The following is a 26,201-nucleotide window of genomic DNA, read 5'->3' as shown; positions in this document are numbered from 1 at the left end:
ACACTCCACACACATGCTCTGATCAGGAAAGAGGTAGAAGTCTAGACAGAAGAAACATCAAATACAGAAAAAGCATTAAACTGATTGCTTGTGTATATCTTCATGATCATTTTTTAGATCTTCCCTTTTTGCTTCTTTGTTTCCCTCCTTTCTTCCCCCATTATTTTCTGCAACTTTAAAATAAATACATCTGGGAATGATTTTTCTAAATACGTCCCAAAACATACATTTTAAATGTACAAGTTCTTCCAAATTTGTAGATTTTTACAAAACGAAACACATTTTTTTCAAAAAACAATTATGGGGTAACCAAGCCATCTACTTGCTACATAGACACAACAAATGCAAAAGAGGATGAAATGACTTGAATCCTTTTTGGATTGAGTATTTGTCAGGTAGTAATAATCTATGCAGATTGTTTGTGGATAATCTATTTGTTTAATCAATCCTTACATTTGCTGTTAATATTTATCATCCATTAACTCTGATATTCCCAAAGAACAGTTCAAAGATAGAGTCAGTAGCATTTTCCTAAAAAAATAATAACTTACAGACTTCTTCAAAAGCATTACCGTTCAATCATCACTAATGGGCCTTCATACATGTGTGATGGTGGCTGTTTCTGCAGAGACCCTGTCCTCAGCCTGTACTTTAATGTTTTCTTTTGTCTTGGTTAACTCGAGGCAGGGAGTTGGAGTGTTTCCCCTAGTCAATGACAGCACGGAGGTGAGTCTGGGAGTGGATACAATTCAGCGACTGAAAGTGATTCAAACCCATGAATATGACAGACGCGGACATAGTGGTAAAGGAAAGAAAATATAATCATAGCGCGGCAAAATGCTGCGTGGATAAAGCTCGCTCCTTAACGAGGTTGAACCTTGGGTTTGCTTTCCCGCGGATAAAGAGTTGGCCTGCTTTCTGTTGGCTAGGCAGGTGCCAAACACCTGCAGTTAGCTTGTTTGGCGCTAAATGATCGGGTTTTCCATTGCAAAAAATGTAGTACTCTCAGGTAGCGTGCCGGGTAGGCACGAGTAGTAAACGTACACGCTATGTTCTGCAGTGGGCGTGTGTGTCTGGTGGTGATGAGCCCAAGAGGAGGGGTTGCAAGTCTTTGTGCATCATACCCAGGAGGAGGGGCCCAATTTAAATGTTGTGTTTACAAGCTGTAATGAACATTGCGACTGACTCTACCTTCAACAATGTCGTGCAAGCAAAGTATTGCAAATCTTGTTAAGAGGACTTCCAGGTTAACCTCAGGCTGAACATGAATCTACACACATTTGGAAGTTGCATGTTGTGTTACAGTATCACTTGAATTACGTCTAGTTACATTTTCAAGTTTCATGTCACACACTGAATTGCTATTCTGTCCTTTTTGCAGCCAATTTTTTTCAGATAGGAATTTGTTAGCAAAGAGTGTGACTACCCGTGTGTTATGTCGATATATGTTGATGTGTATGGTGAGGAGTGGGGGCCTTCGATCCATTATTCTCAACAAACTCACTTGGTCGGCAGCCACTGCAGTCCTGTCCTGATCGTGTAGGGAGACAAACACACTGGCCTGTGTTGCTGTCACATACTGACCCTGCCACTGTTCCTCTGGGGTCACAGATACACGGCACACATCCCTCATACAACCCCTCTGATAGGACACAAAGCAACATCAGCAAGTAAAATAGATTTTCAATATCAATTCCAACACTGCAAAACCAAATATATGTGCAGACAAAAATCCTTACATGATATAGTTAAGACAAATGCGTGTCTATATATGCCTCTAAAGTAAGAACACATGTATTAACTTTATTTTATTTGAACTACCATGACTATGTCATCTCTTAAGTGACCAGTGAAACAGCGCTGGTCTAAATAAAAGACTACTCTTGGATGTGAATTTGGCTCAAGCTCTGTGTCATCTTACTCTGGAGCTGTAGACTGCTGTTGTAGTAGTTGTGAGCACAGTCGGTGCACATTGCTCCCTCCACCCCCTCTCGGCAGGGGCATTGTCCAGTCCACATATCACACACACCTTCTGGCACGGTGCCACTGGTGTCACACGCGCACGGCAGACAGCCCAGGGAGTTTCGCTTTTCCAGGGTGTGGAAGCCTTGACGACAAGAGTCACAACTATGGCCTAACACATGTTCCTGAAATAGAAAAGAAGAAATACAAACAGGGGAATGTTTAAACTACTGAAGATGGGATGGGTCTAAACAAGTTGTGAATTTAGTGTCATGAAAACAAAATAAAAATCCAACTAATAGAGAGACTTCTAACACAACAGAGACAATAAATGCCAATAAGACGCTGGCTTGGTCATAAAAAGTTACCATTTCAATTTGTTACTTAATTTCTTTCAACTTCTTTTTGATTGTTTTTCTTCATGTATCAATTGAAGGTAAATGTTATGAACATGTTTAAATGAGGTGTATGATTCTTTTCTTTTCACAAACCAATTCAACTATCCAAACTAGGTGGCTATTGTCTTTTGCTCTTTTTGCTGAAAGATCTTTTAAAAAAAGTTTACAAGTCATCATTTCAATCTATTTCAGAGGTTTATTTCATTGATAATTAGCAATCAGTGCACACGCAAGTTTAAAGAGACAGGCTGCTTAACTTTTCCAACATGTGGTAGACTGATTGATTATCGTTGGACACAGCCATTTTACAAGGTGAACTATGGCTGTAGTAAGTATTGATAAAACTGTAATAAAGAAAGGATACTAGTACACTTGCCTTACAAACACATTGCCCTGTGTAAGGATCACAGTCTGTCCCAGGTGCTGTCCCTGCTTGTGAGCAGTTGCAGGGGGCACAGGATCCCTCCAGTCTTAAACCATACGAACCCCTGCCACAAGAGTTACAGCGCCGTCCTCCCACCCCGGGCTTACACTCACACTGGCCCGCATCAGGCTCACAGAATGAGCTGAGGGAGCCCAGGGGGTCGCAGTCACAAGGGATGCAACCATCTGGGTGGGACAGGTTCCAATAACCAAACTCACAGCGGTCACAAGAAACACCTGGGGAGAAAGCATGAGAGAGAGGGAGGGAGGGAGAGAGGGAGGGAGGGAGAGAAAAAGAGAAAACCATTTTAGACATAACCTGAGTGGAGAACAGAGTTGTACCAGCTGTGTGAACCACAAAGGAAATAAAAGCAAAAAATGGAATTGATTCTTAGTTGTTCTCCAACAAGTATTGTGTCTCTCCCTGTTAGCAGGCATACAAGTTTATGTGTGTGTGTGTTTGTGTACGTGTGTTGAGTGAGTAAACGAGAGCAAAAGAAAGGGTGGGTGAGTGTATAAAACTGCCATCATTAAGGCCAGGCCCTCTACATATGATGGATCACTCACCTAAGGCCAAACACTTAATTTCACTGAGCGAGAAAATAAATAAATTAAGCAACTACAAGGAAAGAGTGGAGGGGAAAGAAAGTGAAGAGATGGAGGGATGGAAAGATGGCTGGAGGAACACAGAAATGAGAGTGAAATACCAACTGGTACAAAAACAAGACAAGGTAAGTTCTGTTCCCAAACCTTTGGCTTTAATTCTTTTATCCAAATGATCTCCCAAAACAATTCATTATTAATATGTTTTCACAAGATTAAGTCTTTTTCAATATAGAAATCTTAAATATGTGCTAACCAATCATCTCAATAAGAAGTTTATTGGGAATCTTTAACACTTTGTTTAAAAGGTAACATCTTACAATATTTCTGTTCCCAACGTCTTTAGACTCAGCACTTTATTCTGACTGTGTGAAAAATAACTTTGTATATTTATTTTCACTGTGTTTATTATGATTATAAAATAACAAACACAGGTGTTATGGCTTCAGCTGCAGTGCTGGGCTATCAGGCTTGTTAAACTATGATATGTAGTGTGAGCGAGCAGGCCTTATTTGAATATGCCATACGTATTCCATGACAGGCAATCTGTCCCTAAATGGATGCCTGAGGGCAACGCAGTCACCACGGCCATTTATGGGGGAGTGTGTGTGTGTGTGTGTTCCTATGTGGGTGGATTTGAAAGTATGTGCACACATATCCATGAGAGCATTCCTGTATGTGTGTGTGTTAGCGCACAGAACCGAGTGTGTGTGTGTGTCTGGGTAAGTGGGTTGTGTGCAGCAGACACTTGGCATTTCCCCTGGTCTGACCACTTTAATGATTTTATAGATATGAATATATTTCCCTCTATAGATCATATTTCATAACAGTGCCATGGAGATGTGTGTCATTGTGTGTGCTTGTGTGTGTGTGTGTTGAAGTGTTGTGTGCCTGTCCACATGTGCTAAATCTGCAGGCAGACATAATGATCATTACAACCCTAACAACGGTGGGTTATGTTGTAATTTACCAATTAAACTGTACAAATCATAAAGAAACCCACACACAATGTAAAATAAGTTGTTTACAAACTGAAAACACTTTCCAGAACAACTGAAAGATTACAGAAAACATGAGAGAACAACAAAGACAGAAAACTAAGAGGACAAACAAAAGTCAAAGTAAGAGAGGTGTGAGAATTAGTAAAAAGAGTGTTAGAAGACTTAAGTTCAGGACAGAAAAAATATATTTATGCGATGGTGCATGCATATGAGTGTGTGTTTGTGTGTGTTTGTGTGTGTGTGTGTGTGTGTGTGTGTTTTCGGACATGGCCCGGCCCTTTTATCAGTAGCCAGCTGGTTAACTGGCTCATGCATCACCATTTCAAACACTATTATGTACACACTGCACCCTGGCACCTTGTTATGAGCGTGCACGTGTCTGCATGTGTGTATCTGCGTCTGTGTGCACACATTTCAATTCCATCCTTCTGAAGCGTGCCTGCCATTGCTCTACTCAAAGTATCAGCTTGGCGGTAATAAATTGCCATAATCAAATCTCATTTCTGAAAAATACCTGTGGGAGCCACCGAACAAACAAGGGCGAAAAAAAAAGAAAGAAAGTGGGTCTTGTAAGGAGAAGTGTGAAAAATACAAGGGCTGCAGCAGTTTGTTTTAATCAACTTGGCAATGAATTAGAGAATTAAACACAAGCTTAGTCCTTGTTTGGAAGCACACACAGAAACACACACACACACACACGCGTGCATACACCAACACCCATAAAGACATATGCTGCCATGTTTCTGCGCATATGCACAGAAACAGTTGAAATCATACGATACAGTCAGATAAAGACAAAAGTAACGATAACACTCTCTCTCTTACATATACATTAACATTTTACACACATTTACAAGTTCATATACACATGCCCGCATCCACACGCACATCCGCGGGCCCTTGATAGGGAGGCTTAGCGATAACTATGATGCGTTGTGTTGGGGAGCGTTGGCCGGTTTTGCATTTCATACGAGCCTGCTCTTCAAAGACACACAGGGGAGAGAGTGAAACCATTTATCACAAAGAGAAGCACATCGGCTGGAAGCACCGCTCGCAGAAAAGCCTGTTTATTTTGGCTGGAAAAACACTTTGGGATATGTGTGTGTGTTATATGTTTGTGTTTATACACAACCGTTTTTGTGCGTGCACTTAGTTTATGCACTTTTGTTTTTGTGTGCACCCAAATGAGCAGCTGTGCCTGGGTATTAATTAAGATGCAATAACTGAACAATTAAACAGAGTAACTGCTTAATGGACAGCACAAGCTACCAAATAAAGTAAGACATTTATTAGAGTAGCTATTTTAGGGACCCATTCAAAGAACTTTTGGTGCTAAGGTGTGTGCTGCTGTACTCAAATATTTGGTCTGAAGATACTTTTTAAATAATACTGTGAAATTCCTATTTCTTTTCATTATATAGATATTTCTTTTTTATTATTTAATAGGGACAATGCAATTTAACATATTTTCAATAGAAAGCATGAAACTGATGTGCTGCATGAAGAGTATATAGCTATCGCAAATTTCCAACTCATGTCCCCTGTTGGGCCTTTGTGTAAACAAACAAATATTACCTAAACCCTGAATGCAGGGTGAGGTTGTTGGGCCTGCATTAGTTATTGTTGATGTCATGAACCTCAATCTGTGTTTGACTTCCATTGGAAAGTTTTTAGTCAGTTTTTTCACCAACAGACTTGATAGTTTTTGATAATTAGAGAGCAAAACAAGACTGTACATACAAACAACCAGCAAATGTATTGTCAAAAAAAGAAACCCACAAAGAAAAGGTTCCACAGTTTCCTGTTTACCTGTGACATGAGGTTTACACTGACACTGTCCCGTGTCCTGTTTGCAACTGGGATCTCCTCCTGCTGAGGTACTGATGATGCCAATGTCACTGCAGTTACAACGCTCACAGCCATTTGGATTTGAGGCCTTAAGACCATACCAACCAGTCAAACACTCTGCACACCGACGGCCTGTTACTGCAGGTTTACACTGACACTGACCACTGACCTGGAGATAAAGTCACAGAGGTAGAAAGAGGAAAGACAAGGCAGAGAAGTCAACATTTTTAAATGATTTGAAAACATGAAAAACATCTCAATTTAAGCAACAAGGGGTTTCCTCCTCATCAACAATTCGTTTTTATCTTTGATGTATACCTGGTCACACTCCATGCTGCCGTTCACTGTTCCAGTAGTGTGACAGTGGCAAGGCCGACACACATCAACTGAAGTGGGATCGGATTCCTCCAGCCTGAAAAACCCACTTATACACAGCTCACAGTTCTTTCCTGAGAGTGAAGGAGACAGAAACAGAAAAGTCAAAGAAATAAATAGAACTCCCTTTGAGATCATCACTTAAAACATCCACGTTTAAATCTCATTTTTCTCTTTGGGAGTCTCACATCGCAATTGAATAAGTGACTCACACGTTACAACTTGAGAAAATAGCAAAGCATGAACAGCTCACAACTAAAAAATGATAGGAGAATCATCAAAAGGCTAATGACATCTGTTTTGCAACTCTTTCAAAGTGCTCATTAATTATTACTGATTAAACGTTTATTTTGTTTATTTATTAAGTTCTTATTGAATGTGTTTGGCAAACTTGTGTTAACATTGTACCCATGGTGTTGTGCATGCAGTTGTCACAGACACCTCCTCCTCCTCGATAGTGCTCATCTGGTTGATCATCAGCTCTAACATCGTAATGGCAGGAGAGGGAATGGCCATGACACTGGCAGGCTCTGCAGTTCATTGGCTGGAGCTGGTCACCTGACCTGAACGGTTTGTCATTGAAGAGGGGAGTACAGCGTTGACACTGTACAAAAAAGACGCACAGTGTATATAAATAAATAATATATGTATAAATGTATTGTTAACTAACATGCTGATGGGATGCAATATCATAATTATTATTTACTCAATTAATTAGAAGCTTCTCAACACAACACATGAGCATTTTGTTAACTACATTAAATACAACACAAGATGCAGCAGGATGCACATGTGAACCCACATATAAAGCAATATCTAGAAAAAAATCTAATGCATATGACCTTCAATGAGAATACAACATCTACATATGCATTGCAAAAACATAATGCATTGCCGGTTGAAACAAAAGCATTGTTTAAACAAATTGACTTGAGATATACAAAGAAATTAATGTTGGGAAGTGACATATAAAAGAAATATCAGAAACTGCTCATTTACTGGAAATAATTGCGCAAGCGTGTATGTCAAACTTGTCCCATGACAATGAAACCCTTGCTTTTATGGAACAAAGACAATGAATGACAGAGAAAAAGAGACAGAATCAGAGTGTGGAGGAAATATAAAGAGACAAAAATCAGTGGTCCGTGTAAGTCTTAATCTAAAGAGAGAGAAGAATAATACACATTACTGAATAGGAAACACAGAGGCATTCTCTACTATATAATAAGAGGCCAATACATACATACGCACACACACGCACGCACGCACGCACACACACACACACACACGCACACACACACACACACACACACACACACACACACACACACACACAGCATAGGGGAATCCGACTGCTAATGAGGAGTGACTTGAAACTGCCAGAGCTCTCACACAGGGCCACTTTCATGTCAAAATAAACATAGCAAGGTGTGTGTCTGGGGGGAGGAAGGGAAAAAAGTGATATAAAAAATGCATTTTTTTGTAGCAGAGAGCAGCAGAGGCGAGAAACAGCAAGTACAAGCCCTTTGATTTTGTTCAGCAGTCAGTACAAATTATGGTGGACAAGGGGGGCATCAAATGGCAGGATTAAAAATGTATTAAAAAACACAGGAGTTCCTCCCATGTGTGACACATGCACGCCTGCACTGGACCCATTATGTATGACACAAAGAAGGGTGGGGAGGCAGGGGCAGAAAGGGGGAGGGGGATAGTGAGGATGGAAACAGGGGGAAATGCTCCTGTTTTGTATATTAGAGAAAAGGGGAATAGAGAAAACATGCAGGCAACTGATGTGAACAGGAATTCTAAAAAGATCTCTTAGGGTTTTAAAATGAAGACTGTAAGACTGAAGCGACATGAGATACTAATCACATATAAAACGATCCATAAGTTTATGAGAAAGAGATATTGGCCATTAAAGGAAGAACAAGATCATTCATTTATTTTTTGTTTGACAAACAGCTCCATGTGTTGCTATAACCAGGACAAGGCCAAAGAGTTAACAAACACACTGTATCAAATGCAACTGTTATCAGTATTTGACAACTTTTCCCTCTTGCTCCATAGAGTACCATAGTTCTACTAGTTCAAAACTCCACTGATTATCTTTATGGGTGTCTATGTTCTGTAACTGATCACTGCATTAACACCTACAGACAATCACACCATTCTGTAACATTTGTTTAATTTATTGCTACAGTTTTATTTATCATGATATTTTTGCATATTAGTTATTATTGCATATTAGGAATTATTACACTTTGGACATTGGAAATCAGTATTATTTTGTAGTTTCTTTACTGTGTTTTTTACTCTTTTTCTGTATTTTCCTTTCTTCCTGGTTGACAAACATTTGGGAAACGGATAGGAGAAGTCGACAGTCTGCTAATTTAAAAACAAGATTCAGGAAGAAAAATACACCTGCTCTCCAAACAACAATCAAGATCTAAACCTTTAGATTCTAAAGGGTCTGCAAATTTCTGTATTCGAATATTGTGAGTGTGTGTGTGTGTGTGTGTGTGTGTGTGTGTGTGTGTGTGTGTGTATGTGTGTGTGTGTGTGTCTGTACAGCGTCCAGAGAGTTGGGTGATTATTAAAAGGATCTAATGAAGCAGCATGGGATTCTCTTGAGACATAATACACACACACACACACACACACACACACCAACATAGAAACAAATGAGGAAAAACGAAACGCATACAAAAGACCTTAACGCACTAGCAGGAGTGTGTCTTGGGACATGTAATTCCACTGGATTGCAGCATGTTTGCATGTTCCTGTTAGTTCTGTGCGTCTCCTGTTCAGCTGTCAGTCATGCTATTTGGCTTCAGTTGTATCTGATGTCACACCTTGAGTAACTAACCGCCTCTCAGTTTGTCCATGCTGCTTTACCCCCCTCTACCCATCTGTCTTTGTGGATGCCTGTCTGCTGCTCTGTGCCCCGAAACGTTTCACATATCAAAGGTACCTCTATTTCTGCACTTTGAACAGCTCTCACTACATCACACTCTTCAACTCATCCACATGGGACGAGTTAAAGAGCGAGATGTGGTTAGTTCCTCCTCCATCTTCCCACCCTTCCTTCCTTTTCTATCTCCTGGCTTTCTGAAAAACAAATCACTCTGTACATCTCCCCTGGCTTCCTACCTCTCCCCTTTCTCGCTCCCCCCCTGTCTCTGCCGTCCCCCAACTGCTTGTTCTCATATGTGAGCGGGAAATATTACCATACCAAATGAAAGGGAGAGGTTTTTTTTTCTTCTATCTCTTTTCTTTTCATTCAACATTGCGTTACCTTCCCTCTCTCCCAGCCTGCTAATTAGTCGAGGGAGCGGTGTTTGGGAGTTAAAAGGAAACTGCACACGTCCATTCTCTTCTTCATACAAAAGGTTTTGATGGCGCGCCATCATCCACGCACAGTTCCAGCAGCAATAGAGCACAGCACATACTATGGATTTTATGTACATCATTTTAATTTTTTTGCTTTCATCTTTCTGCTAAATGCCTGCTCTGTGAACAGTATAATGTTGCTTAAAAAAACATTGTAAAAAATAAGTCCATCCTTCTGAAGAAAAAGTAAGTCTGTAAGAACTTACTTCATTCTGATTCTTGACTTTTTTAACTATTGGATGAGACCATATTGACGGTAATAATCAGTAGATAAAGCAGCATTTACTGGAAATTATGATTTTACCTTTCAAAATAAAAAAAATCTTAATTTGTCTGTGAAAAAATAAATGCTTTAATACTTTGTAATGAGCTTACCAAATGTTTTTCTGCAGGTCTGTTTCAATGCATACAAAACATGCATGTGTGTTTGTGTTTGCCTGAACTGTTTTGCAGAGTAAAGGAAAACATCTTATATTCACTCTGAATGTTTTGACCAAATCTGCTGAGTGTGGAGGCTACTCTAATGGATATGTGGACATTCAGATGGCCTGTCACAAGCATCTGTGTGTGTGTGTGTGTGTCTGTCTGTGTGAGGGTGTGTGTTCTTATCTGCCGGGGAAACTCATCTTATCCTAAATGCCATGACCAATTTCACGCTCTAACTGGAAAGGTCGTGCCACTGGCATGTGTGTGACAGCACGTTTGTGTGTACACACCTGTGCTGTATTGTGCGTGTCTTAAGTTAACCCGGTTAACCCCAGCGTAAGTGAAAATCTGCTGCTGAGGCAAACTTTAGCAGCAGAGATCCTGCACAATGCTACTTAACGTCACTATCCATCAACATCAATCACACACATAGATTCAAATAGAGAAACACAAATAAATGTATTAAATATATAAATATGTCAAACAAATCAAATCCTGCTGAATAATCTTATCACTCTTCTTATTTAATGGAACACTGAACCCCGAGTTTAAAGGTCCTGTGAGGAGTTTTTAGCCTGCAATGAAACTGACTGAAATTAATATCAACGTCCATTTACTACGTAAAGAAGCAGACGAGAACATCAGCAACAAGATTGATTATTTCTTTACAGGTATTTTACATGCTTGTAACTGCTGCCACAGGGTAGATGTCAGAGGAGATAGTTTACAGAGCACACAGCCTTTTTTTCCTTTTCAATTCAGCCATGAGTGTGATCAAGCTATAGTGCCTTTGGGTGAGAAATATTAAACCCACAAGCTGGCTTGCAACAATGTTTAAGGTTTAAATCCATACAGTCAAGACATTGTACAGCTGAAAATAAAGTGTGTAACCTGGTGTACAATAGAATGTATGATATAGCTTTCAGACTTGACTGAATCCATCAGCTGTAGAGAGGCATACAGAGACGGAATGACAGAATGAGAGATCAGGTCCGACACAGAGTGCACATAAGAAAGAATCAAAAGACAGAGTGAGAAAGTGGTGGTGTGTGTGTACATGTGTGTGTGCATGTGTGTTAAAGTGTGTGAGTGAGAGTTTAAGAGTGTGTCTTCTGAGGCCCCCGTTGATCATCTTGACACATGTCTGAGCATTTCTGTCACTTTAATGTCACTGTGGAAATTCTGCAGATTAGTACAACATCCGTCATGGTGCTAGGCCAATCCGAGTCAACAGAACGCATGCAATATTAAACGCTAATATTCCCAGCAGCCTTTTATGCTCCAATATTACAGAGACAGAAGAAAGGTCCTGAATATTCACTCAGGGAGATGACATGGACAGGTTCAAGAGAAAAGTGCACACGGCACATCAAATACACTTGCACACACAGATGATCACACAAAAAGACCGGTCCATTAACACACACTCCTTTACTCGCTTATATTATTCACATAAGAAAAAGTCTGGTAGAGATTGCTTTAACTTAACACACCTAAATATATCTATATTGCTGTAGCCTGCTTTTCTTGCCTGTCTATAACACAAAACAACTATTACATGTCTTAGTGAGAACAAAAGAATCAAAGAAAAACAAGACAAGATGGTAAGAAATACTGGATGGAGGACGTAGAAGGATGAAACATGAGAAAAAAGAAGCAAACAGGGATAAATTAAATACTTAGAAAACGAGGCACTACAGAGAGAGGGGAAGTGGAGGGAAATGAAGCGAAAGACAAACAGAGAGAGAAAGAGAGCTGATTAGAGATGCATGCTGAGGGAATGTCATTGTTCTAGTCGATTTGAGGCATTATTTAAAGTGAGACCCGGGAGAGAAAGACAGAGTGTGAGTGAGAGAGGGAGTGATCGACAGAGAGGAGTGGTTGAGGTGGAATAGGGACCTAGAGAGAGGAAAAAGTGGATAAAAGAGAAACAGAAAGGTGACAAAAGGAGGGGCAGAGATTTCTTTCCAGCATTAGTCTGCAAGATGGTAAATTGACAATGTACAATTATTGAGACTGTGTGTTTTGGGGTTTGTGTATTTGTGTGTGTAAAAGTGCTTTCTATGAAAACTTTTATCATGTGAGACAAAAACTATTAAATACAAGGGTGTGTGTAGGAGGGTGTTTGTGTTTGAGAGCAAGCAAGACAACCAATTGAACAGCTGCTTGTTGGCAGCTGTACTTTTCCACTGAAGTCCTTTTGTCGCCTCTGTCTGAAACACAGACACACACACGCACTAATCCAAAGATGCCAGTGTATGAATGATACATAAGTAGTGAATAATGCAGGCTGTTCTGTGCTTCAGTGAGGTGGAGCAGTCATACTGAACTTTTCACTGCTGAACGGCTAGAGGCTTGTTGGGCTGATGCCTACTATTACCTGGCAAGTTCTATTAGCTTTGTTGCAAGCAAAGGTCTGGTCCTGAGGCGACGGTTAACATCAAACTACACTGAAGTCAAATCATAAGCCAGCACTCTGCAGCTTCCCAGTGTGTGAGTTCTAGTTGTACTATAATACATTTAATTTAACTGGGAATGCAACTGTTGATGCAAGAAGACGTAAGAGGTAACTGTTTACAGAAACAAACAATATCAAATGCCAAAAGAAATACGATTATTTTGGCAAATCGATTAAAACAATTGATATACGTAGTTTATCTCAAGCATTGAGAGCAATGAGAGGTACAGTTACTTTTCCATTGTTAACACTGATGCTCAACTCACCTAGTGGTGGGCGATATGACCTGATATTCAGATCCCAGTATTTATTTATGTTTTACTTTTTGCATTTATGGCATCATAATTATATTGATCAGCGAGTGTGTGAGACCGCTGGTTCTGCTCTGAGCATCAGAGCGAAACATGCAGAAGACCAGGGGACTCAATCTGAGCTGTTTCTTTGTCACAAATCACACAAAAAAGAACACAGAAGAACATACAGGCAAACAGAAAACATAATGGAGCCGTTTAATTACGTGAACACAGATCGCAGTGTTCCAGTGAATACAGCCTATGGTCGTCCGCCTATCGCAGGGAACAAACGTTACCACGACCTCCCACTCCCTAGAAGTAAACTCTCCTGATTATATCCTTCTGCAACCTCACATCCGCTCACTCGGACTTACTGTGGAAAAATAATAAAAGGGGGCTGGCAGGAGAAACCTTTTCAGTTGTGGCTGTTTGTGTTCACACATGCTGGTCACCTCTCAAATGAGCGTAACAGTATTCCTAAGTGAATTCTCCCGCGTAAGCAAACATTGGTGAATCCCAGAATCTAATCAAAACGTTTGTAAGTAGGGTTGAGGAACAAATTTGTCTAAAGAACGGTTGGTGAATGAGGCCCATTGATTACTGGGAAGTGAGCGAAAACTAAACTGGGCTTTTCTTCGTATGTCTTTTTTTTGTGTGTAGCAATACAACCCTCTTACAACGTTGAATAAAAACTGTAAGTGTATGATGTTCACTACTAGACTATATGAGGGTTATATCACAATGGTTAACCAGATTTATGATAAGATGTTTCTTACTTACATTGTTTCCCTCTGTGTGGCTCTCAGGCAGACACACACAGCGGTAAGGAGTCACACTGGTATCACAGTGGTCTGCATGGCCGTGGCACTCGCATCTGTCCAGAGACAAAGAGAAGAGCAAATTTACTGCGTGGACCGCAATACTACATTTTGCAAACTTTTCTTGTTTTTTCTTTTTAAAGAGGACATATTATAGCCATTTTCCACCTTTTCAAACAGTCCCCTGTGGTCTAAATGAAACATCCGTGCTGTGCTTTATTCAAAATATAACCTGAATCAATCAAGCACCAGAGGAGGTTTGTGACCCTGTATAAACCAGCTCTCTCAGAACGCTCCATTTTGGTGTGTGTGTCTCTTTAAATCCAATGAGCTCCCCCTGAGTTTTCCCCGTAGACATCACTCCTCTGTATCGATAATAAAAATGGCGGACCTGTGCAAAAGTTTTGTTCTAGGCTGGGTGTGGAGTCCATGAGTGGAGAGTTTTTTGTTTTTTTTACAAGAATCCAACTGTCGAGTTGAGCAAATTTGAAACGGAGCACTTTTCTCTGTGTTGTAAGACTTATGCAGAACACAAACAAAGGACACAAGCAAATCATAAAAGGTAAGCAAACATTACAAAAGCTTTTCCTTTTTCAGGGTTTCAGTCCACACCTTCATCCCCCGTCCATGAAACCACTGTAGAGCAATTAGGAAGTTTCCATTAAACATTTATAAATGCCATCCTAAGAATGATCATAGCAGCATAACAGGTAGCAGACAGCTTCTGCTCTCTCTTCCTTCCCTTGCTTACATTTTTTTCCCATTGTGTATCCCTTAACCCGTTGTTCTCTTAATAGACAATTGACGATTCCCCAATTAAATAATTGTTTCTTGAGAAAATGTAGTATTTTATAGTTTCTCGTATTGATACATGGTGGTATTGCATGATATGGCCATAGCCTAATTTTTTTTTAAACTTTACCATTTGCATAAAACATGTCAAGTGAAGGTAGAATGCTAAAAGCATTTACATTTTCTGTTTGTTAAGGACGGTTGGCAGAGAGTATACATGAAATTGTCATCTGAAAAGAACAGCTATTTGTATGTGGTGAGCCACTGCTGAGGAACTCTTTGTAGACTCAGCAGAGTCAAGAGTGCAGAGGTAGAAGACCCAGAAATTACAGCTCTAATGACCATTTTCCTGTTCGTACAGTGATGACGTGTTTTGGTGGAGACCAACTGGTGGCGGAAAGTTAGCTTTCAGAAGCTAGAACGCCAAGAACGTTAAACATCCTACTAAGCCATTTACGCTCTGATTTGAAGTATTTATCAGTCCCTTCAGAGACATTAACATCACTAAAAAGCTTGTGGAGTCACAAAGTGTGTTTAAAGAGATACATATTTTCACAAGTTTTGACAGTACAAAACATGGATCTGTTACAGAAAATAAGAAGCCTAGTATTATCTTCCTTTGCCTTCAGATTCATGCTCTTATATCCCATTAATAATATTAATGTTAACTCCACAGGATCTTTTGATATCTTAAACACAACAAGAAGAAAGACCTTAGTGGTTAATATATATTGTCCCTCTTCCAAGCCAAACTAAAATTGCATTATATCTTGATACATCATTATGAGTACATAAAGCACTTAAATTGTACATTTAAAGACTAATTCCCAAATAGGCTGACGCTGTATTTCTAATAAGAAATAAAAACCTATCAAAGCTACAGTATATAAACTGGCTGGGATGATATTAGCTTTTAGTAAGTTTATTGCTACCTACATACATGTGTGTTCAGAAACAAGACCTAAGGTACATGAATGACAAAGAAATGTTAAGTGTTTATTGTCAAGTAAAAATAGTAAGACTAAAATTAAGTTTTGCCAATTAATAATGACCAAGCTATAAACACTTTGCTCTTTATATAAATTCTGCAAAGTTTGATGTAAAAGGTTACATTTTGTGGGCCACATGTATCATGTAGTATCTAATGTAAGTGAAACATAATCTGATCGAAAAAAATGCTCAGAAAAGATATGTCACTAAAACACTCATACTCAAGTTCAGTGAAGTCTCACTTGCCAACAAGCCTGTTTACACGCTTTATAAAGAATGTAGAGGGAAGAGATAGAGAGATGGGAGAAGTATGACAGACAGGGAGGAGGCAGGCAGGGATGAAGAATGTGAAGATGAGATTTCAGCAGCTCTAAGTCTCTGTTTCTCCTACTTCACTGTAACAAGCTACTAATTAAAACAGCTTAGAGGGAGAGGGAGGGAGAGAAAGAGTTAGAGATGATTGCCTCCTGCATAATCCTATAATTACCACAGTCATAAAAAAACAGTCACTCTGTCAGTCTAATGAAGAGATGTGTTCACAATTAGTCTCAGAACGCTCAGCTGAAACTCAACAGTCTGTGTCAAAAAATATTTTATAGATGTTGAACTGTGTTCACACTTTTTTTTTACAAATCAGGACTAAAAGGATCTTCAAGTGTTTCTAACAACCTATTATGTAGCTTCAATAAAAATCTGACAAGTGACAGGGGCTATATGAAAATATTGTAGGTCCCTTTGATGATACTAATTATAGCTGTAAACACAAAAAGTGGATCAACACTTAAGTGTGTTTCTATTTAAGATACTGATTAAAAAAAGACCTGTTATTTACCTATCCAGATGAAAACTTCCTGTGTATCTCCTCACCTGCCACTAATGGTGATCTCATTGATGACATAGTATCTGTGTCGCTGGTTCACCCTGGATGCTTTGGTGTGGTATTGTCCTCTCAGGTGCATCCTGACCTTGGTGGCATGTACCATCTTCTGCAGGTCAGGTGTGTTGTAAAAGTCATTGTAGCCTGGCCTTAGGTTTGGCTCCGGAGTCAGCAGGCTGAATGTGATGTTACCTCCCGAGTAGGGCACGTCTCTGAAACACAGAAAAGAACCAAAAAACTTCAACTCAAATTCCAATCATCCAGTAATTTGCATAAATGGTTTAGACACAATATTGCTAAAGCATCAAGTTCTGATCAGATCTAAATAAAAAATAATCTCTAGTCATCTAAATACTTCTGAGTTTTTCATCTAACATGGACAATCTGCTTCAACTTGCTACATAAAAACCTTTTTCAGGGTTAATTTTTTGGCCATTTAGCTTTATTGACAGGACAGCTGGAGAGAGACAGGAACTGTGGGATGTAGAGAGTAGGGCAGAGAAGCATCAAAGGGCCGACGCCAAGATTCAAACCTGTGGATGATTCATCAAGGACTGTAGTGTCTGTATAAAGTTGAGCAGTTCAATGAATTTAAAAGGGAATGCCTGATTATCTCAAACTGACTTGCATTCTAATCAACACACAAAACAATTAAAAGAAATGTATGCATGGGGCACCGGTTAGCCTAGTGGTTATGATGTGTGCCTCATGTACAGAGGCTGTAGTCCTCGTAGCAGCGGCCATGGTGTTGAATCCGACCTCGGCCCTTTGCTACATGTCATCCCACATTCTCTCCTCCTAAAATTTCTCCTATCCAATTAAGGCAAAATGTCCCAAAAATGTCTTCCAAAAAAAAGGTATGCATATTAACAAAATAATATTAATATGCAGCCAACATCACAGGCAGAACAAAACAGAAGTGGACAAAAAGATGTCGACAAGATTGTGTATGTTAAACACACAATGGCTCTGTTGTTGATATTTGTTGAACACTTCCTTTTTCAAAGGAGCTGTGAATTGACAGTGACTCTTCAGCTGTAACAGTTTTATTCATGATTCAACAGGAGCACCCAAAGCTATTTTATTGTTACAGCTATAGCTAAATAGCTTATGGTAAAGTCAACTCATTTCATTTATTTTGTAATTTATTAAAAAACAACGCTGGCCAGTGTATAACCTTATCCATTTACATTTTTTTCCAAGGACTTGACTTCAATTGGTGTGGGTGTAATGCTGTTTATCTCTCAAAAAATAGCTGATTCCTTGTTTATCTGTATATAAAGACAAGATGCAAAGGGTTTATTAACTGCACTCCTGCAGTGCTGTCATTGACTGGTATAAAAACACCTGAAATGACTGAGGTGTGTTAAATGTATCTTGCCCGACACCTCAGCAGGCTCAGGAGGCCATATCTCTTGCAGGACTAAATAAATCTGCAGAGAAAAAAACACATTAATCCTGCCATATCAAAGGCAGTGCTGTTTTTGATATAATTATCAACCACTTATGTCACAGAGTGTATCATAATGTTGCCAATGTGAGGTTCAATTGCTCTCATGCCAATATGACTAATATGTATAACTGTGCCAGGAGAGGTTGTGTGTGATATCATTTGTCAGTCAAGTGAAAAATAAGCAGAGACTACATCATCTGTGATCTATTCATACCTGTTATATCTAGAGCCAACCAAGGCTTTGATACAAGCTGCTATGCCAAGATCTAGTGTGCAAGATTGTTTGTGTGTTTTTTCCAAGTCCAGTTCTCTGTGCAGTGCCAACTTAAAGCCTGTTAGTGGTCACCTGCCAAGGCAGCATAGTAGGTGTTTAGCGTTACAAACCTTGTCACTATGAGAGTGCCAGAGTGTGTGTTTGATTGCCTTTGATTTCGTTTGAATTATATTTTGGGCATGTGAGCACATACACAAACTCCAGTCATTTCTGTGTAATCATGTCTGCCTTAAAGAGGCCATGACCACCCAAAGTTAATAACTGGACAATTTGGCACTACTTAGAAGAAAAGAAGACCCCAAATAGATATTAATTTGTAGTTTTTCCACATTTAAACATTTTAGGATGTTTTTTAAGTTGAAAGATCAACCATTTGTCAAGTTGATGTAAATTAAAAAACTAAACTTGTTATAAAACTATTTCATTCTTAAAATAATTTATGTTATTTGACAGTTTTCAAAAGCTTTATGAGTCTAAAAGGTCTTAGCTATGAAAGTACAAACCAACTTCTTAAGGTACTTTTTCGACACACCTTTATCGATTATAATAAGATCATCACTGTTTCATTGGTCCTTTAACAAATTCAACCAACCTGGGTAGCTGCAAACAGTTGACTGAGTCTGGTCTCAGTAAACGGCCATTGTTCTTCATTTCAAAGACACTGCAATTTCTGGCCATAAACTGCCAGTCCACCCAAGGTTGCTCTGTGTTGGTTCCACTCTCAAGATTTCTGAAGTCAAGCCTCTGTCTTTGGATAAGTACAGAATCAGGCAAGAGGCCACCAAACTGAACTATAACATAGAATACCTGGAGGAAAAAGGAGTAAGACATTAGCATGAATTAAAGCAGATTTGAAATAGTTGAATACTTGTCGATGATTTACAAACCATTGCAACAGACAAGCAACACATCTTAGCATTTTGACAGATTAAATGTTCAGGTTTGTGTTGGTTTAGTTTTAGTTATTGTTCTCTATAGTCATTTCCAGACCACAATGAGAGTTGCTGTTGTTTTTCATCTTGTCATATTCGATTCTATTGGAAATTATTTTCTGGACTCTCTCATTAAAATGGTTAGACAAACCTAAAGACAAATATTACTATGGGTTGATAAACACCAGGTTCTTGTTCAAATTATAAAAAATATTATACTGACCATAATATACAATTAATTGATGGATATATAAAAAAAAGAAAACAGTCCTCATATTGTGTATAGACACGTATTTACACATTAAACACACGTGGTTTTCCATCGCACATTAACCATGTTTGTGTGTAGGTGTGGGTGTGTGTGTTAAGTGTTATCTGCCCCACTACAGTGTGGGATGGGACACTGGGTTGCACAGCAGGAAGCGCGTTAAGCCACCCTGCAAACCCACACATACACTAACACACACAAACCCACAACTTCACAAAGTGTCTTTTATCTGAGGACTTGAGTCGAGCTACCACGTCAGGACAGCCCCCAAAATGCTGCCTACACTCACACACACACACACTTCAGAGAGAAGAGGGAAGAGTCTTTTGACAGCCACAGTGTCAACAGCGCCCAAATCCAGCAATCTCTCTCACTCTCTCTCTCTCTCTCTCGCCGCGTCTGTCATTGCAGTGCTTGGAAAGAGGATAAAACTACTGTCCACTGCACAATAAGGTGCAAGCTGCTAGATTCTGTAGTGTTTGACTGTTAACATTTCAACTGTACACTCAAAGACAAAGAAAGTTTACTGTCAAATCCACCACTTTTTAAGGACATTTGTGTTTCATGCAACTATATACCAGTATATAAGACGCAGTCTGATTTTGGGGGTCTCCCAGAGAGAAAAATAACATTATGTAAATTAGCCATGTGCTGCACATTGCGACTCATTGAATCATGTTCCATGCTTCTTGCGGTCTGTCTCGACCGTGTTGCAATGATTGGCTATAAGGCCCGGAAGTACTTTAAATGACCTATTTGGGATCCAAAACGGCGAATTTCACAGAAAGGTGACATGTTTGCACCCCTGTGAATCTCTTTTAGTACCATGTGTTTTCACCTTGTGGCGTTTGCACCTCTACTATCTAAAGTACAGTAGTTCAGCTCTCAGTCTACAGTGAAAGTTGTGTAGTAAAGAATGAAAGCCTGCATGTCTTGCTGCCCATCTCCACTGGTCACTCGTTGAATTGAATTGAGTAATCTTTCAATCAGTCCACTACTCCACACGGTTTATATACTGAACAGCATATCACCATTTTCTTTAAATGCATGATGTTGAACTAATGGGGGAGAAAATAGGTTAACAAGTGGTGCTGCCAGCCTGGTCTGTGACGCTCTGTATCCCAGCACTACTTGAAATAAACAATGAATGGAGGAGAATTTTCAAACCAGTTCACGTGCAATGTGTGATGGTGGCGCTCATGTTTTATACTGGTATATTAGTTCCCCCAGTATATAGGATGCAGCAAACTTTTAAGGTTAAAAAAATGGTATTAAAAGTGCATCTTATACACCAGACAGTCCTAGGAATGTTTCTGCAAACCTAAATCAACAAAAAATATTGATTTGATGAGTTCATTGAAAACCTTTGGACTGTTTATTATTACTGTGGAATAATACAATATGTGCTCCATAACATGCTGGTTACCTGGTATTGTCCATTAACAAAGTCCACAGTAATAGTGACTCCTTGGTCCAGTTCCTGCGTAGACATGATCTTAGAGAGCCATGTGGTGCCCATGTCCTGATCATTGATGTAACTGAGTGGGTGGGCATTCAGGTTGAGTCTTGAGACTCGATCATTAGTGGTGTCTTCAACACCGCTGGGAATGCAGTATCTGTGAAAAATGAAGTTTAACATTTAAGATAAATAAACTCATGTTGAACAAAAATGCAAGAATATTAAACAGAGCGCAGTAACACTGAAGACTGAAGATTTGGAGAACATACGTTACCTCTCAACTAAAGGATGCACTCTGGGGTGACTGGGAGGACAGCGACACTCAGACTGGGCATGGAGCTCAGGCAAGACCCCCAAGTACACCTCCACTATTTCTCTGTAAAAACAAGAAACAGTCAATTATTTTTAGCCATAATACAAAACAGATTCTTAAAATGCATATTTCATTGGAAACAGGAAAAGTCGAGTTAAGAATCATTTAGCTTTAAGTCAAATGTTGCTTATGATTAAGCAATATTAATAACCCTTACTTGACCCAGCTTTGTTAAATATTAAAAGATAACAAAATACACATTAAAGATATATATAAAAGCAATTTTTAAATTGCCTATGAAGTGTTAGTTGTGGAGTCATCATGCAGATGAAAATTAGTAGTGATCCAACAGGGTGAAATAATAAATAATTTAAAAAGATTTGTGAGAAGATAACAATTTTAGGCATCTGCTACTTTTGACTGAACTTTTATTGCAAAATCAAAGACATAAACTAAAAACTCAATCTCACATTTGTCTTATCCTAATCTTGATGAGAGTAACTTGTAAGCTCAAAGTCCTCGCTGTGTGCAGTACATCACTGGTAAGCAAAACACTAATTGCCTTGTATTGGATTCTCAGGAAAATCCTCTGGAAGCAGTATGGATCTGAAGATGCAACGATTAGTCTTCCCCTTCTTTCTCCTTACTGTTCCTCTCCCCCTGTCACTTTAATCTATAAAGTAACTTTGTGTATTTCTCCTCATTTCTAACCCTTTCTCATCTATTCAATCTATCTGTCTCTATCACTTGCCCTCTTATGATGTGTCAATCACAGTTTCCATCGTTCTTCTTTCAACACATTTTCTTTATTCATGAATAACATGTCTTCTACCTCACACTATCCAACCTACCTGTTGGTCAGAGTAGCAGGATAAAATCTAAAGTCCTGCATCCTTCCAATGAACTGACGAGACCCTTGAGAGATGAAAAGAGAAGAGAAAAGAACATAAAGGTGGTGGTAATGGGTTTGCACTGAAGGCAGTAAGTGAGAGGATTTCACAGTATTTAGCAGATTATCTTATCAGTTTCTCGACTCCAGCTAAGTGAGGCTGGCCACAGCTGCTTATAACGGCCACGTTCATGATACAAAGCCCAACAGGATCGGCCACAGCTCCCATTAGAGAGCAGCAAGGCTTATAAGGACAAATTCATTAGCTCAGTTTGAGGCACAGGCTAAAAAAGGTCTGTGTAAGGATAACAAGGTACTACCATTTTCAGTGAGGCTTTGAGTGCTAACTGACTTTTCAGTAAATGTACTGTAAGCTTAAACTGTTGAGTCTTTTTGAAGTTGTTTATTTTGTCTCATTTTTGATCTGTAAACTTCAGTTTATTAGTAAACATCTGTAGTGCTTACATTTCTTTACAATACATCAGTGATCAATACCGCTGCAGGTGGATTATATGCTCAAATCAACCAACCAATCACTTTTATAAGCTTTATTAATAATCATGACAATGTTAGGGAGACAGGAGCTGCAAATGTGTTCAACAGGAAAAGGCCAAAACCCGAAACGCGTCGGTTTAGTTTGTTAATCTGCTGATCTTACTCCTGCAAGTGTTTCTGGAGCTTTTTGACCTCTTCAAGCCTTTCACTTTTCATGCACCTTGGTAGTTGGTGAAGTTGTACCTCAAAAATCCCACTGCAACAGGAAATTCCACATTTATCAAGATACTACCGTCTCCTTATCAAGCACAGGATTATTTAAAACTTCTGGTCACACACATGGATACTGGACTGCAAAGAAGAAACACCATCAAACACATTACTGAAAACTGTCAGGTCCCCAACACATCTCCTCACACAGTATGTGACAATGTGTGATGGAACATAAGAGCCCAAAACAGATGTTGATACAGGTCCAAAGAGAGCTGGAGTCCTGTAGTGTCCAACAAACTTCTGTCTAGTTTGACAACAACTCTTAGAAGAGAGATAAACGTCTCTAAGAATCCACAGAAGCCCTGCCATGCCTGGGCTTCTCTCTAGCTTTGTCTATGAAAGTGTATATGTGTGTGTGTTAGACACTTTACTGTGTGTATCCAAAAAAAAACATCCTTACTTTAGAGAAAGAGAGAGTATGAGTGTGTGTATGTATATTTGCATTTGAGAGAGGCTTTGCCATGTTTGGCTCGAGTACAATGTGAGCGTGTGTGTTGGGGGTTGGAGGGTGGAGGGGTGTATCTGTGTGTAAAACAGACACAGAGTGAGCGAGTGTTATGGGATATAAGTGTGTTAGAACAGTGTGTGGTTGTGCAGCCTTAGGCTTTGGCTCAGGATTTCTTTAGCGTGTGGAAATGGGATTATGGCTTCCTCTGAAAAGCACTCTTTCTATTGTTACTGGGATGATGCAAGGTATAAGCCTTAATTCTCTCGTCTCTGTGTAGGTCTCTGTCTCCTCTCTCTGTGTTTCAGTTTCTGAGATCTATCGCTCTTAGTTTCCTCTTCTGTGTTTTTGTGTTGTTACAACTAAAACCAGTTAATATAGGTAACTAAGAGTTATGTGTAATTTCTATCTTGTTTTTTTTCTCTCTTGTTCACCAGCCCTGCCATAAACAATATTTTAAACCTGTGCCAACAAAGGAGAGTTCTCACCTTGTTGAGAAGTTAAGGTGCATGTATGTTTTCTATTGCCTTCAGTACTTTCTGCAATATAACTGCTCCGCTGACAAAAGAGAACTAAAATGAGCGGGTCTTGTTTTTGAGCTGCTACTTTGACAGACTCATGTCAGGACTAACTTTGTTGGCAAACAGAATGTGTCTGCTACACATTAGCAGTCAATGTCAATCAACAGCAACAGGAAACCATCAGTGTAGCAGTCATTTGTTAATACAGCTCCAGGCAATTGCAAGAAGGTGAAGAATGCCAAAGCAGTTAACATCAGCGATGAAACAACAGGATTACACAATGCATTGTTTCTGCAAGTCTTTTGTGTCTGTGAAGGCCTCTTGTGTCCTGTGGAAACATCTTCAAGATTTTAACTTAAAGACCCATTTGTTTGTTTAAACTTGTAAATTAGTTGACCAAACCAATGCACAAAACTAACTTCACTGTATTTATTAGTGTTGTGAATTCAGCAGCATATTCCATATCATTTAAACTTTTTTTTTTAAACTGATCATGCATTTGTGACCGGCCACTTCTGGGGTTGATCATTTTATCTTAACAACTCTTTGTTGTAGCCTACACACACACCGTTTTCAGTTAGTAGGGTCCTCTCCTAAAACAGACTTTGTTGTTTATCAATACATCTGATCAGCATACGCATAATCAATACACTGATCAGAATTCTAGACACAGCCCCCAGGTTTAACAACCACACACACACACATACTTTTCCTCTGCCCCAAGCCAATCACTTGTATTGATCACCACTGTTGTGATCTTCAGCTGATCAGATGCTACCTGCTGTGAACTAGGGATCAATGTCTGATAAACGAGAAGAAAAACACTCGTTTATCACCCTCAAGATGAACGGATATCATATTTCTCTCAATTTCTCTCCTATTGACTTTAAAAGGGTTTCCAGGCACCACCAATCAATCACAGATGTGTAGTTGAAGGGGATAAAGGCTGGGAGGAGAATAAAAGTCAAGCAGTCATTGACACCATATTTAGATATACAGACAAGATAAACCAAGAGGCCATTTAACTCCACTTGAAGTAGTGGTTCCTGTTTCTGAGGCGGACTGTGGGTATGTTTTGAAGTTCCAAAAAGCATGGCCCAGACATTTAGGTTTTCGACAACAGTTTGATTACTAATAATACATTTGAACTAAGCTTATGACTATGTTCCTTTTGATGTATTTCATTCAAAAATGATATGCTAATGCATTACCACTGATTAATTGGAGAATAAGTCAATCTGTATCTACTGCATCTCCACAACAGTAAAACCTTTTACAGCTAACATATAAACAAAGATAATCATGCAACAGTCTTTACCATTAGAGCTGAGTCCCACCCACATGGCACCATCCTCACTGATATCAGATAGCCTGGAAGCCAGAGGTTGTGTGTCAAATGGTGTCCCATCTTCCTCGAGGCCATCCAGGAATAGACTCACACGTCTGTCATGGATCTGGAAATAAGTCAGACTGAGATGTTAGTCTGTGTTGACAACAACAGACTCAGGCTTTGTGTTCATTGGGTTTTGTCAGATTAACACAGTGGGTAATCTTAAACAAAACATCCTGTTTCAATTGTCCAGAGCCGCCTGGAACCAAGTCCTCCAGGACCTTTGATCAGGGTTGGAAGGATGGAACTTTCAAAAAGATGATCAATTTAAAAAAAAGCATTTACATGACATATCACTGGTTACTATTAAGAGCACCACACTGGAGCATGTCAATTTGAGCAGCCTGAGTTGCCGCAGCAAAGGCCAAGGAGCAGGTTTCTGCTGAAACACACAACATCACAGAGAGACTGGCGGCTGCTCTGTGTGTGCTTATGTGTGTCCATCTGTGTATGCATCTGTGTATTTGCGCATACCTTTGCACGTGTGTGTGTGTGTGTGTGTGTGTGTGTGTGTGTGTGTGTGTGTGTGTGTGTGTGTGTGTGTGTGTGTGTGTGTGTGTGTGTGTGTGTGTGTGTGTGTGTGTGTGTGTGTGAATTATACATACAGCTAATCTTCCAGCTCATTTCCCCAGTAGCAAAAAAAGAGCCTCAGGCTAAACTGCCTCAGCCGCAAATTAGCTTTCTGTTTGACCAAAAATCTCCTCTCCACTCCTTTTCCTCTCTCCTTTCCCGATCTGCTGCATGAATATTAAAAACTGCACAGCCGACAACATCGTCAAAGCAGGAGCAGCTCACTTCCACATCAAACCCAGGCAAAAAGAAAAATACTTCCATA

At 39.5% G+C, this 26,201-nt stretch overlaps 1 protein-coding gene across 1 annotated transcript in view; it reads right to left on the bottom strand.

The window, feature by feature from the left end:
- The window catches only part of ush2a (Usher syndrome 2A (autosomal recessive, mild)), a 192,969-nt gene that overhangs the window by 144,474 nt on the left and 22,294 nt on the right, over nucleotides 1–26,201 (bottom strand). The window contains exons 6-19 of the mRNA XM_065953099.1: nucleotides 25,295–25,430; nucleotides 22,205–22,268; nucleotides 21,315–21,416; nucleotides 21,008–21,197; nucleotides 18,974–19,188; nucleotides 16,645–16,866; nucleotides 13,958–14,051; nucleotides 7,019–7,214; nucleotides 6,554–6,684; nucleotides 6,197–6,404; nucleotides 2,737–3,020; nucleotides 1,922–2,147; nucleotides 1,505–1,642; nucleotides 1–41 (exon numbers count right to left, since the gene is read on the bottom strand). The exon at nucleotides 1–41 is cut by the window's left edge and continues 140 nt beyond it. Of these exons, the coding sequence (XP_065809171.1) occupies nucleotides 1–41; nucleotides 1,505–1,642; nucleotides 1,922–2,147; nucleotides 2,737–3,020; nucleotides 6,197–6,404; nucleotides 6,554–6,684; nucleotides 7,019–7,214; nucleotides 13,958–14,051; nucleotides 16,645–16,866; nucleotides 18,974–19,188; nucleotides 21,008–21,197; nucleotides 21,315–21,416; nucleotides 22,205–22,268; nucleotides 25,295–25,430 (2,247 nt within the window). The remainder of the gene's footprint in view (nucleotides 42–1,504; nucleotides 1,643–1,921; nucleotides 2,148–2,736; nucleotides 3,021–6,196; nucleotides 6,405–6,553; nucleotides 6,685–7,018; nucleotides 7,215–13,957; nucleotides 14,052–16,644; nucleotides 16,867–18,973; nucleotides 19,189–21,007; nucleotides 21,198–21,314; nucleotides 21,417–22,204; nucleotides 22,269–25,294; nucleotides 25,431–26,201) is intronic.

Source organism: Labrus bergylta, chromosome 3, assembly GCF_963930695.1.
Source record: "Labrus bergylta chromosome 3, fLabBer1.1, whole genome shotgun sequence".
NCBI classification, from domain to species: Eukaryota; Metazoa; Chordata; class Actinopteri; order Labriformes; family Labridae; genus Labrus; species Labrus bergylta.
This window is presented reverse-complemented; position numbering and strand designations above follow the sequence as displayed.